Raw genomic sequence first — 13,648 nt, 5'->3', positions numbered from 1 at the left:
GTCTGAAGGGAAAGTCGTTGGACTTTCATAGTCTCAAGCAGGTGGTTGGGGGCCCAAGCATGTAGAAGAAACATCTGGCTCACCTTTCAGACCTTCACTATCCAAGATCCTGAGCTTCTTTCCTTCTCCTTCTCTGTCTCTTTCTCTCCTTTCCTTCCTTTTAGCAATAGGAAATGCGTGTGCATATTAAGGATCTAATATTTCTAGACTGCCATTATATAGAAACCCTATGACAGACTAGACTCACCTAAGCAATTCCCCAGCAATATTCAGAGCACAGTTTGCAGCACTACTAAGATTTCTTGGCATTAACTTTCACCCTAAACACATGGGAGAAAAAGAAGCACCATGCTAGCAAACACATTTTTGAGATTATGAAGGTGGCTGTCTTCAGGTAGGATGACTCTTGAATGGTGTCTGAGGAGATGCTGCATCTGCTCATGTTTGAGGGAGAGTGAAGAGGTCTTTGCATGAAAGAGAGACATATTTCATTCTTCGGCCCCAAAGAGATTTTACATAAGTGAATGTGAGCTGTTTCTTATTTGTCCCACAGATATGTCAAAACAAAGCCCTCAGGACATTGGCCATGAAGTCACAAGTAGACAAACTCATTAAACTTCTCTTTCTGTCCAATTATAGCAAAGAGCTTTTGTTCTTCTTAGCATCCAGTTTGTCTGATAGTTTTCCATAGCAAACAAGCCTGAAACTATTAGGGTACCTATCAGTAACTATTAGTGGGGAATCATCAGGTTGGTGACCAGTGACGAGCAGGGTGCCCCAGGCTCTGTCCTGGGACCAATCCTGTTCAATCTTTTCATCAATGACTAGAAAGAGGGGGTGACCAGTCTGCTGCTGATCAAATTTGCAGATGATTCTAAAATGGGGGGCAATGGGCACAACTGAGGAGCAGGTACTCCTGATCCAGAAGGATCCGGACAGACTATGGAAGTGGGCAGGAGACAACAGGATGGCGTTCAATGCGGATAAGTGCAAGGTCTTGCACTTGGGGATTAGGAATGGGCATCATAAGTACAGGTTAGGGGACAAGTGGCTGAAGAGCAGCACTTGCGAAAGGGATCTCAGGGTGCTGATTGACTGCAGGCTAAACATGAGTCAGCAGTGTGACATGGCAGTCAAGAGGGTGAACACCATCCTTGGATCCATAACCAGAAGCATGGCTTCTAGGTCAAGAGAGGCATTACTGCCACTCTGTATGACTCTGGTACGGCTGCAGCTGGAGTATTGTGTTCAGTTCTGGGCCCTCATTACAAGAGGGATATAGCCAGGTTGGAACTGGTGCAGTGAAGGGCCACAAGGACGGTGGCTGGTTTGCACGGTAAGCCATATGGGAAGAGACTGAGGGAACTGGGTCTTTTCAGCCTTGAGAAGAGACGACTCAGAGGGGACCTGTTAGTGACATATATGTACATGAAGGGGTACCACATGGAGGTGGGTCATGACCTTTTTTCCCCTGCAAATGAGGGCAGGATGCATTCCAATGGAGCAAAGCTCAGGGAACCAAGATTCAGTTTGGATCCCAGGAAGTACTTCCTGATGGTTAGGACTTCAAGGATATGGAATGGGCTTCCATGGGAGATGGCTGAAACCCCATTGGTGAGGATGTTTAAGGTTAGGCTGGAAATGCACATGGTAGGCATGTCATGAGTGGAGCCAGCTGGAGCCAGGGGTCAGACTAGATGGCCTGGAACCCTTCTGTCTTGCTCCATGTTTCTTTGAAATGCCCCTGTGTTGGGATATAAAATGGTCAATGACCATGGGGACAATCCATCCTCACGACTGCAGCACTTTTTTCCTCCCAGTCCATCTCTGAGCCCTGAGTGTATCATGCCCTACAACTTAGGCAACCAAGTTGTGTCTAAAAAGGGCTAAAGTAATCAATAAGTGAAGCACCAGGAAACCAGACAATGTGGCGCTCAGGTCAGTGTGAATGGAACACCAGAGGTCCTGGGAGTGGGGTTAGTTGTGACGGTGGAATGTAATAAATGCACCAGAATAAAGAAGAATGAGAGAAATCGGAAAAAGAATATGCCCATTTTCTTTGTAACAGTGAGATATCATTATCATTATTAGATATTATTTGAATATTCTTTATTGTTCTGGTCTGTGTGTGGTTAAAAAAAGAGCCAGACTGAGATAGAAGAGGAAATGTTCTATTTGGAGCCGGTACAAATCCTTCGTCAGCTGGGATGTATTGAAGGATAGGATAGAAAGGTAGTCTCAGTGGTGGTAATGCTACAGTTATAAATCATTCAGAGCTGTCTAACCTTTGTGTAGATATTAAAAGAAGCAGGAGCAGGAGAAAAGGAAAAACGAATGAGGGGCAAGAGGAAATAAATGAAAGCACTGGAGCCACTGTACTTTCATGGTTGATGAAGGGAGAGGTTGGCGACCATTTTCTTCCTGATGGACATAGCCAGGTTGCCAAGTGCTCCTCCTGAGCATCAGGGGCTGCAAAGCCCCAGTGGCCCTTGACCTCTTGGCCAATGGCAGAGGTCAGAAATAATGTCTTCTATCAGCTTGGCTGTCCTAGGTACTCCCTTTACTTATTGAAAATGTAACAAGTAAGGCCTTAATGTGGATAGAGCACACTATGGACCTCAAAGGCCAGCTTGTTGGAAGGCAACCCAAGTGTGAAGGCTGAAGGGTGGTGACATGCAGCCCTCCCCCAGCCGGATCTTCAATAAACAGACATTTTATTTGTGAGTTGTGCATGCCAGTTCTCCAGAGAAGTGCTGCTTTTATCATGACCCAGAACAACTCTGTTGGACCTGAAGCTCCACCAGGGATCCCTTTCTTTCTTTTGTTACCACGCAACAGTTTGCTTTGACACCATCCTGAATCCAGCTGCAAGTACTTGAGACTGAAACTGCAGGATTAAGGATACAAATTGCATGGAAAGCAACAGAACTCACGATTGGGGAATCATGGCTGGGATTGGGCCAAAAGACCCATAGAAAGCCACAGTGCTTTAATTAGTCAATGGTGATACCTTGTTGCATTGGTTTCAGTGGGACTTGACCACAATTAGCTTTAGTTGAATCAGGATCATTATTATGATGCTTCACCAAGGTTCCCCAGCTCCCACATGTAGATAAAAGCATTTGAAAAACAAACATAATAATGACTGGAGCAACTTATTATAATCCTCAATTACTGAATGCTTTGGGACAAAGTTATTTTTTCCACTCTTAGAATTTCAAACAAAGCTTAACGAGTCTGTCATAAGAAAGCTGTAGAAAATACTAGATTATATAATTCACTCAGGAAGAAAGTCTGCAACTGATGCAGAAAATAATAATCCTTTTAGGGGCATCAATCAATAAGACCAGTCTGGAGGGCTTTGAAATGTGTTGTCTAAATATTGCTTCCACTGATAATCACTGATTACAAGTAACCTGGCTAAGTATTTTGAATTACCAGTTGATATGTATGTAGGTGAGTATGTATGAGGCAAACACTGAGGACCACAAACAAGAGTATTGTATATTACTTGTAGAGATGCTGGCAAATCTCTCTATATTCAGGGCCAGACATGAGCTGTGGAGCTTTGTAATGCTCACCTCACAGAAGAATTTCAGTCCTCAAATTCTTTTGCACTAGGGGATCTCTGTGAGAGGGAATGTGGTTGCTTCCCATTCAGATTGTTCTTCTGTACAGCCTGTTTATGTCAAAGGCTTTGCAGGGTCAAGAAAGATCTGTTTATCAAAGTGGAGAGGGAAGGGAATCAAATTCAAATTAGCCCCAAAATGAGCCAGCAATTTCTCAGTTTTGGGGTGGAAAGGGTCTCATTTCTGTCTCAGTCCTATGCAAGCCACCTGTCCTATTTCATTGTGGCTTCTGCCAGCTCAAGCAAGGAGGCAGAGAGTTAGGTGGCACCCAAAATAAGCTGGGAACAGAGCAGGTTCAGAGCCCCACCCAGAGCTGCAGGAACTGTAGTGGAGGCTGTGGACTAAGATCCAGGACCATGGAGAGCAATCCGGCAAAGAAATGAAAGACCTGTGCTTTTACCAAGACTTCTGCTCCTGGATTCTTTATGGGATTAAGATGGGCTCCTTTACATGTATTTTTTGGAGGGGGGCAAGGGTGTTTTTCTTGATTACACAACCACCAGGAGGCACTGTGATATGGGAGAACTGCGCAAATAAAACAAGGTTTCAAGCCACCATTGAAGGCTATACCAGACTTTCATCCTTATTTGGGTGTGGGGTGGAAAACCTTGCTAAAATAGTTGCAAATAATGGAAAAAGCAATGGAGTGTTACAGTTTTGTGTGAAGCACCTCTGAACAGCCATGAGTGAGGAATCATGAGCACACAATAAATGCCTCATGCTGAAAGACGCAAGGTACCCAAGGACGGGCACAGAGCAAGTCGACAGGGTGCTTCTTCCCGAGAGAGGGCTCCTGGGACAACCAATCCCAAGGCAATGTGCAGCAGTCGATGTCCCTTATTTTCCGCAGGGTGAAAAGCATGGAAGAAGTACTGGGAAAATATAGGAGGGCCATAAGTGGAAGCTGACCATGTTTGATCCTCTGTAAAATCCTGCGAATGAGGCAAGGCAAAGTTGCTATGTAAGCCTCATCTGGAAGCACTTGGGGTTTCATAACCAGACCAACAGAGTCCTTCTGGGAGATCCACTTCCCCATGTCCTGCTACAACTAGGGCCACGGTTCCACGCTTGAGCAAGTGCTTTGCATGCTCAGATTCCCTTGTTCCGTCTCCTGCAAGTGTCAAAACTCTGGAGAGCCAGTACCTGTCAACACGCAGCAAGGCAGGCCTGATGCTGTTAAGGCAGCTTCCTGCAGGCAGGGCTCTTTGCCTGTTCCTGTTTTCCCCACTCTCAAAAACAGGCAGGATCCAGGTATGCCTTTGGGGGCCAACAAGTACAGGCCACACACTTCAGCTGGGGGGAAAATTATGAGTTATTTCATTAACAAAAATGGAAAAATCAATGAGATATTAATGCAATCTCTTGCACAAAGGCTGCACTAGTTCATGGATGAGAATGGTTCACATTAATGCCTGAACTTTTTTCAAAAGTATAATCAAGGAAAAAAAACATTGGTGTCTTATGCATCTAACACATAATATCACCCTTTCACCTAAATATGCTTTTAGGGTCATAGAAAGATGCATTAAATCCCCTACCACTTTCATAGCAAGTCCATCCATTTTTACAGGAAAAACATTTGGAATAGTGGTTTTCATGTTTGTGATATAACTAAAGGAATTTTTCTTCTTATATAATTGCAGACTGCACTGTAGCATAAATTATCATACAACCCTATTGTATGGTAACATACTTGGAATCCTAGCATGCCTCATACCTGGAACTTGTGTTAGCAAGCAACTGCATTACAACAGCTCATGTGCTGAGAAAACACAGCCTTTTGATTTCTTTCATTAGTGTCAAAAAACTCTAACAAGCAAACAAAGCTAAGTCATACATGCTACTTTTACTTCCATGGTGCCGTCTTGTGTACCATACGGCGCATAGCATCCTTCATGTCTTTATTTCTAAGGCTGTAGATGAGTGGATTGAGCAGGGAGATCACTAGAGTGTAGAACACAGAAACTATTTTGTCCTGGTCCATAGAGAACCTGGAGCCAGGCCGAATGTACATGAAGATGATGGTGCCGAAGAAGATGGTGACGGTGGTCAGGTGGGAGGCACAGGTGGAGAAGGCTTTGAATCGGCCCTGTGCAGAGTGGATCTGCAGGATGGCTACAGCAATGGCAACGTAGGAAGCCAAGACAATCAGAAAAGTTGTCAGTGCAATTGTAGCGGATAAAACGAAATGCACAGCATGGGTAACATGGGTGTCTGAGCAGGACAACTTAAGCATTGGAGGGGCGTCACAGAAAAAATGATTAATGACATTTGAACTGCAGAAGTTCAGACTAAATATAAAAAAGGTCTGGAGAGCCGAACTTGTAAAGCCACAGGCATATGCAGCTGCTACTAATGTGGAGCAAAACTTCTTTGACATGGTAGCGAAATATAGCAATGATCTGCAGATGGCTGTGTAGCGATCATAGGCCATCACAGCCAGAAGGCAACCTTCAGTGGTTATAAAGACAGCAAAAAGGAAGAATTGCACCGTGCATCCCAGGAATGAAATGGTTGTATTCTTGGCCACCAAGGTTTTCAACAGCATGGGGGCAATGGCAGTAGAGTAGCCCATGTCTACAATGGAGAGGTTTCTGAGGAAGAAGTACATTGGCGTGTGAAGCCGAGCATCAATCCTAGTTAAGACGATTATGCCAGTGTTCCCCACCAGTACAATCAGGTAGATTCCCAGGAAGAGAATGAAGAGGGGGACCTGAAGCTCTGGGTGGTCCATGAATCCCATGAGGAGGAATGTTGTCACAGCTGTGTGGCTTTGATTCATTGTATGTTCTTCTCTAATGGATAGCAGGAGAGGAAGAATGTTTGCAGCAGGATTGCTAGGAACGTGCATTAAAATGAATGAATGAATCAAAGTCAATAACACCTTTGAAGTGATAATCAAGGCATGGACCAGCCTTGGGTGTGACAGCCCATTGGTACTTCCATAATCTATTGCAATTTGTGGCAAATTTTCCTTTATTGTTTAAATCGGATCTTACCCATGGTAATCTTTCGAAAAGTATACCATATAAGACAAACTAGTTGTACTCAGGAAAAAAAAAAGCTGCCACCTAAGTTTCCTTAAATCTCAAGAAGAAATTAAGGTTTCGGTTAATGCTTGACAATGTTCCCTTTCCTCTCCTGGCTGATAAATGACAGCCCTCTGCACACCAGCTTTGGCTTGCATCTCACCCTCTCAAAACTGGGAGGGAAGGTGATGTATGTGGAGGTTCCGTCTTGCAGTTAAAGGAGGCAGAGGCACCAGCTTGCTTGTGGCTGAAGGAGAAAGCAAGTGAGCCACTTCAGAGGTGAAAAATGTATTCCTCATTCTATATTAAATTGTGTAAAGCACTTTATAACATGTGACATGCCTACCTACCCACACACCTCTCCCTCTTCCTTTCCCTCCTCCTCCTAATGATAATGATGATGGTGAACTTTTTCATTTTGGGAGAACAGATTTCCCTCCATTACAGGATGAGTTCCAGCTGCCCAATCCCGTTCTGTTTAATATCATTGGTGGGGACTAACAGATTTATTATAGGGTAAGATTTTGTGAAGAACAGCCTGTTTCCTTAGATGCATGGAGCATTATCCTCCATTGGCAGTATAGGCAGTGCTGCTCTTTGGGTTTTACCAACCCCCCCCCCCAAACTTGGATCTCATGAAGGGAAAGAGCCGCTGCAGCCCTTGTAAGGACAAAGTGCTCCATAACGAAGACAAAAAAAGACAGCTGCACTGATGTCTATGGTTTGTAGGGTTTTGGACAGAATCTGTCTTTATCAATCACAATTCTTACTACTTTTGAAATAATGCTTAAAACTCTTGGCATTTCACTTACACAGAGAATATCTTGCCTTCACTATAGCTTCAGTTGCCTCTACTCTTCCATTCCAGGGAGCAGAAATTGGGACTTAGGTCTACCCCCTACCATTGACAGCCATCCAACTCCAAGGTAGTGGTGAAGCAGGAACTAGCCACAGAATAGGTACAGCCCCCATCTTGCCTCAGGAATGCCTTTGTGAAGGGCATAGCATTTTTCCAAGTTGCAGTTTTCTGGCAGTTTGGAACTTGACTGAATGAGGAAAGCCCTTAAAGTTCTTGAGTGATTTTCTCCACTCACCTTGCTACCCATATTTTATTGCTGGCAGCTTTCTGTGGGAGAGCATGGCCATCGTGCAAGCATTTTCACACCCAATGGCTTCTGTGAGATGGTTGCCTGGATGTCACCATCTCTTCAAACACAGCATAGACATTGCTTCCACAACAGCACCCGTCTTGTGAGAAGATGGTGGTTTCTTACTGCTGTTATTTCCAAATAACTTTTTAATATTTTATGTTTGCCCCATGGAGCCCAGAGTGTACATGTGAGCTGTTGGGATGTTGTAGTCCTCTGCATGATCTGCTTCGACTGCGAGGGTCCTGTGGAACACCCTTGTAGAAGCGCCATGGTAGCCATCAGCTAGTATCCAGTGCATCACTAGTGACCAATGTCTCAGCTCTTCCATCTTCACTCAATGGCATGTTATGCCCCTGCAAATAATCCTTTAATTACTTAATGCCTTTAGAAGGCCAATCAGCCTTTGATGTGTCACAGCAGTGTGAAAGAGCTCCATCCAGCCTTTCCATCCCTCCCTCCTCTGACACACAAGTAGGCTACCCATCAATGCGTGAACCTCCTTTGTTTGGTTCTCCTGTGGTGTAATGCTTAGAAGACTATATTGATTTCTGCAGCTCAGGTCAACAGCATTTTAAGAAGGGTAGGACTGTGACTATAACTGGTCATGTGCTAACAGAAAGGCCAACTTCCTATTCATTTGTGAGGTAGGCATGGCCAACCCTTCTTCCCGGCCAAGTAAAATTGCACATTGATGGGTTTGCTGGATTGCATTCAATACAAACAGAATGAGAAGACATTGCAATGGAGTGTTAACTCTCTCCCTTCAATGCCATTGTGATAGGATTATCTCTTATTAATGTCAATCTGCATTTGTATATGGGTTGAAGCATATAGGCTGATTGAAGCCCAGTGAAAAAAATAAATAACCCAGTTGCCTATAAATTTGACTCTGCACTTCTGCACTGCAACTTTATGTGCCAGCTGCTTTCAAGTCACAAGAAACCTGGAGGAGGTATCATTTGGATGCAACATCATTATACGCCTGCCAAACTACTTAGCTTGCAGATAGAGGGTGCAAGGGGTGATGGGGCAGGAAGCCCCAAAATAAATTCTAGATCATTAATTTGCTTCTACAGAATTGAACTGTTCATTGATCTCACTAATAGAAATAACATTTCACAAGGGTTTGAGAGTATATTAATTTGATCAGTAGCCACCTCACCTGCAAACAGGGTGGATGTCATCCCCAAAGCCCAAGAGCAAGACTTATTGATGGAATCACTACTTTTATAGTTTCCTTGGTATCCGCTGAAAGCCAAATCCTTGAAACTTGCTGATGAGGCCCATATCCTTAGTATGCCTTGAATGACCTCTGAGGAAATCACCTGAGGGCATCTTGCCTGGGAATTTGTTCAGTGCTCCTTCTATTCCTCCTTAATTAGTTTCATACAGAATGGTTTGCCCTTGATTCAGTCCACAGTCTTCATTAGTTACTTTCTTCTAATTTGTTTAAAGGAAAGCTCAATGATTAAGTGGACCGTTCTCAAAGGAAGCCAGCAATGCCGACATAGTTAATGAGAGAGAGCTTCTGAAAAGTGTAGAATCCTGAACTACTCAGCATGTTGATTCATACTCAAATGTGAAATGCAGACCTCTTGCATCCACAGACGTGGATTGTGTTAAGAGCCTCTTAGCATGAAGTGCATAACTTGGCGCTCTGCCAAGTCTTCTTTCATTTTCTTTGTGGGAAGACCAGAGTATCCTTCCTATTAGATCCCCCCCCCCCCGAAGGTTTTCCTCTTGGCCTTTCTGTATGCTCCTATATGGCCCATTCCACAACACAAGGTGACTCTGTGGCACAAAGCAGAATTATGAAAATACTTCAGGCTTCTGTAGTGGCTCACATGGCCGTATACGAAAACACGAGACTTTCCTTGCTCTAAAAAAGCTACACACTTGTGTATCCACTTGGACGGGAAAATCCTAAGTGGTCCGGGAGGGTGACGACATCATGAAAAGGCCCTGCAAGCATTCAAGGGAGAGGGATCCTGAACATAACATGTGTGCCTCTTGCAGAGAAGCTCTGAGATGCCGGGGTAGGCAATGGCCCCTTGCTACTTGCATTCCCAGTGGCAGACTGTGTAGTACGTAAGTGGGGCATGGCGGACCTTCAGTGACTGGGATTTCTGAGGCTGTAGACAGGCACAGCTTATGGTGGGTGCACTGATTTCCTTCTCTGGACAAAGAGGTTGGGCAGGGTTTTCAAAAGTTTCAAAGACCTTGCCATCCCTTTGGCCAGATGCCACAGTGAGGCAAAAAGCCTGCATGCACCGGGCTGGTACAACTTGTGATCCAGATGGCCCAAAGATTTTCAGTGTCTGGGAATAGCAGCTGACCAGTGCTTTACGGAATCTAAGGCTGAAGATGGCCAAGCCCTTGGTGGGATGCTACACATGGATAGTAGGTTTGGTGGGTTGTAGGCAGCGATAGGCAAACATGCCAGTCTTAATCTCACGCAGATGTTTGTTTTTCTATGGCTAAATTCATTGAATCCCATTTCTGCCTTGGGCTGAGAATGTTTGTCTTAGTCCAAATGAAAATTTACATGTATTTGGATGCATACTTTTCAAATATACAGATTTTTTTGTATACCTCCCTTTCAAATTGGCGCATTTTTGTGTGCACTTGTCGAAATGAGTGTATCTGTGTCAAGTAATTTTTCAATATTTTCCCCTGAAGGTTCTTCAAACTATGCACATTTAAGGTTCATAAAAAGTTTGTGTGCATGTTTTCCCAAATATGTGCTGTTTTGGTATCCATTTTCTTTTAAGAACTGCATTGCAGTTGTAAGACATGTGCAGATTTTGCTGACTAAGGCCTTCCAATTTGTTTTGAGCTGCAGGAATGTGTAAGCTTGGCAAATTTATGTTGAAATGCTAACCAAACACATTTCTCCTGTAGTCACAAGCTGTGCTGCCTGCTAGCAATGAAATGATTCATTAGTGCAGATACTGATGCAGAAGTGCCTTCTGGTTTGTCTGAAAATGTAAAATGAAAGAATTTCTTGTCCTTACATAGATATTATAACTCCAAACATTTTTCTGTGCCCACCTGGTAAGGTTTCTATATTGTTGGAGTGTACATTTGGCAATTGATTGGATTGGGAATGCAATCAATTAATCAATCAATATAGTAGGTTCCTACAAGAAAGATTGGAACCAAGCCTCCATGATAACATGTATTTTATTAGTATGTATATATTTTATTTACATATATAAAATATTATCTGCAGAAGCAGCTAAGATGCCAATAACAATTTTATTTTATTTTATTTTATTATTTTTTATTTGGGGTATTTCTAGGCTGTCCAATCACTCTGAGTCTCTAGACAGCTCACTACAAAATCAATAAATACAACAGTAAACAATTTTGCATTGTTTAGGGGAAAAGGGGCAAAGGATAAAGATAAACCTGGGCCAGACCATTCTGCTTGGATCATATTTACTCTCCTTATGGGGAAACTTGCCAGCTGGGATAGAATGTGGGTTGGGAGGAGGGAACAGGCAGCTAAAGGGGGCATTCCACCCTGACAATACAGGAGCTTGCATGGCACCTCGGTTGTTGGAGGGCTGACTGTGCGGGCTTTTGATATCTAACATCAGTGGGCTTGCTTGAAGTCATGCTTGTCAGACTGTGTTGATCCCCGCTTCCTCTCCCAACTGCAAGGCTCTTCGCCTTTTGCATCTTTTGGGGTTCCTCTTCACTGCTTCAGTGCTTAATTGGATAACTCAGGCAGAGCATTGGAAAAGTGGCCATGAGGGAGAGCCTCTCTTTCACCCCCCTTCTGGCCCCTGGCGGCTGCCTGCCCTGCTTGTGTAGCAGCACCCAAAGTTTTCCTACATGAGGCATTTGCAGCCTGGTCACTATTCTTTGGCCGTGGTTGTTTACAGGTTCTTTAGACAATGTCGTGATTCTCCAGTTTCACAGTGCTTTCCTGTGGTTTTTAGAGCAGGGAAATGGAGTATTATTTCTGATGGCAAAAAAAGGTCTTTTTCCTACCTGTCTAACTGTGATATTCTGCTATCACACAGTGCCACTTAGGAGATATAGAGCGGACAAGAAGAAAAAGGGAAAGCTCTTTGTGCAGGGCTTTGACCTCAGTGCAGTGATTAACAGGCGAATGCCGAAAAGCTCCAAGTGACAGGCACCAAAATGGGGGGCGGGGGTGGAGCAGGGGGAGAGAAAACCTCCTCCCTCAAATTAAAAAACAAGCTGGAGGACACAAGGCTTGTATCTGAGGCAAGCATTGCAAGTAAAAAGGTTTCTGTTCTGTGCCAAGGAAAGGGAACGTAGGTGACATTTCCTTTGTCAATGCATCAGTTGCCAAGGGCCCCCCAGCCTTCTTCAGCCAGATGTCTGCCAAATCTGTTGGGCGATAAGTTGCACCAACCCAAACAGCATGCAGTTGGGGATGATGGGATTTGTAATCCAACGTATCTGGAGGCACCAGGTTGAAGAAAGCTGTTCAGCCCAATATCTTGTAAGGGACTCAAGTATTCCTTTTATGTATTTCATTTTTGAAAAATGGGGTTGGAGCCAAATTCAGGTATATAGAACTAGGTCTGGCAGGAGTAAACACCCCCTTCCTATTACTTCCTTCCCAGGGCAGATCCCCGAAAATGTTACACATGAGTTGGAGGACTGCCATGAATGGGACGAGATGCAACGTGTGTGCACGTGCGTGTGTGCGTGTTGGGGTGGTGGGGGTGAATTTCTGAAAATCAGCTGGACAGCAAATCCAGCCTTTCTGTATATGAAAGATTAACCCTATGTTTCTAAGCTCCTGTTAAGTGAAAAGCCCACACAACATGAGCCACATCATACATCCCCATATGATAACACCCCGTGCCATGTTAAAAGAGCAACAATTAATAAAATCACCGAATACCAAAAATAAAGCATCCAATACAGACACTTATTTAAACTGAAAAAACAATTTCAGCTAAAAGCCAACAACAGTCCCATGAAGCACACTTTGGAAAAGGCAAGAAAAAACACAGACCTTGGGGGATCTTTTTAATAGACACAGGCATACTATTTTAACTTCCATGATGCCATCTTGTCTACCGTCCTTCACATCTTTATTACATCTACTTGCAACATCATTCACATCTTTGTTCCACAGGCTGTAGATGAGCGGGTTGAGCAGGGAGATCACTAGCATGTAAAGCACAGAAACTATTTTGTCCTGATCCATAGAGAACCTGGAGCCAGGCCGAATGTACATGAAGGAGTGCTTACATCCATATATGCCTGGCCACCCCTTGAGATCTGTGGGAGAAGCCCTTCTCCAGGAACCCTCCGTGAAAGAAATTAGGAGGGTAGGTACTCGGAGGAGGGCTTTCTCTGCGGTGGCGCCCAATCTATGGAATGCACTCCCCAGAGAGGTCCGCCTGGCGCCATCATTATTTGTTTTTCGGTGCCAGGCGAAGACCTTTTTATTTAAGCGTCATTTTAATTGTTAACAATATCTGCTTATTTATCTGGCCAGGGCGACGTCTTTTATATTGTTATTTATTTTATATTGTTATTTTTGTATTTTATTGTATTTTATTTTGTGTTGTGAGCCGCCCCGAGGCTTTGGCAAGGGGCGGCATAGAAATGTTTTAATAAATAAAAATAAATAAATAAATGAAGATGATGGTGCCGAAGAAGATGGTGACGGTGGTCAGATGGGAGGTGCAGCTGGAGAAGGCTTTGAATCGGTCCTGTGCAGAGTGGATCTGCAGGATGGCTACAGCAATGGCAACGTAGGAAGCCAAGACAATCAGAAAAGTTGTCAGTGCAATTGCGGTGGACAAAAGGAAGTGCACAGTGTGAGTGACATGGGTGTCTGAGC

General features: G+C 44.0%; 2 protein-coding genes across 3 annotated transcripts in view; both read right to left on the bottom strand.

Annotated features, from left to right (window-relative positions):
• Positions 1–3,657: 3,657 nt before the first annotated feature.
• On the bottom strand, positions 3,658–6,411 carry LOC123027479 (olfactory receptor 1020-like). Of its 2 annotated transcripts, none has more exons than XM_044438400.1 (2): positions 5,513–6,411; positions 3,658–3,670 (listed from the first exon to the last, which is right to left on the bottom strand). In XM_044438400.1, exons 1-2 carry the CDS (start codon positions 6,409–6,411, stop codon positions 3,658–3,660), a joined length of 912 nt encoding a protein of 303 aa, XP_044294335.1. The 2 variants fall into 2 exon arrangements, with proteins under 2 accessions (XP_044294335.1, XP_044294334.1); XM_044438399.1 differs by lacking the exon at positions 3,658–3,670 and adding an exon at positions 4,026–4,043 and having other exon boundaries at positions 5,503–6,411.
• Positions 6,412–12,584: 6,173 nt separating this feature from the next.
• LOC123027516 (olfactory receptor 5D18-like) overlaps positions 12,585–13,648 on the bottom strand; it is a 1,706-nt gene continuing 642 nt past the window's right edge. Inside the window, 3 exon segments of the mRNA XM_044438452.1 lie at positions 12,585–12,592; positions 12,877–13,045; positions 13,437–13,648. Coding sequence (XP_044294387.1) covers positions 12,585–12,592; positions 12,877–13,045; positions 13,437–13,648 — 389 coding nt within the window.

Source organism: Varanus komodoensis, unplaced genomic scaffold (assembly GCF_004798865.1).
Source record: "Varanus komodoensis strain SLA01 unplaced genomic scaffold, ASM479886v1 scaffold32, whole genome shotgun sequence".
NCBI lineage: Eukaryota > Metazoa > Chordata > Lepidosauria > Squamata > Varanidae > Varanus > Varanus komodoensis.
This window is presented reverse-complemented; position numbering and strand designations above follow the sequence as displayed.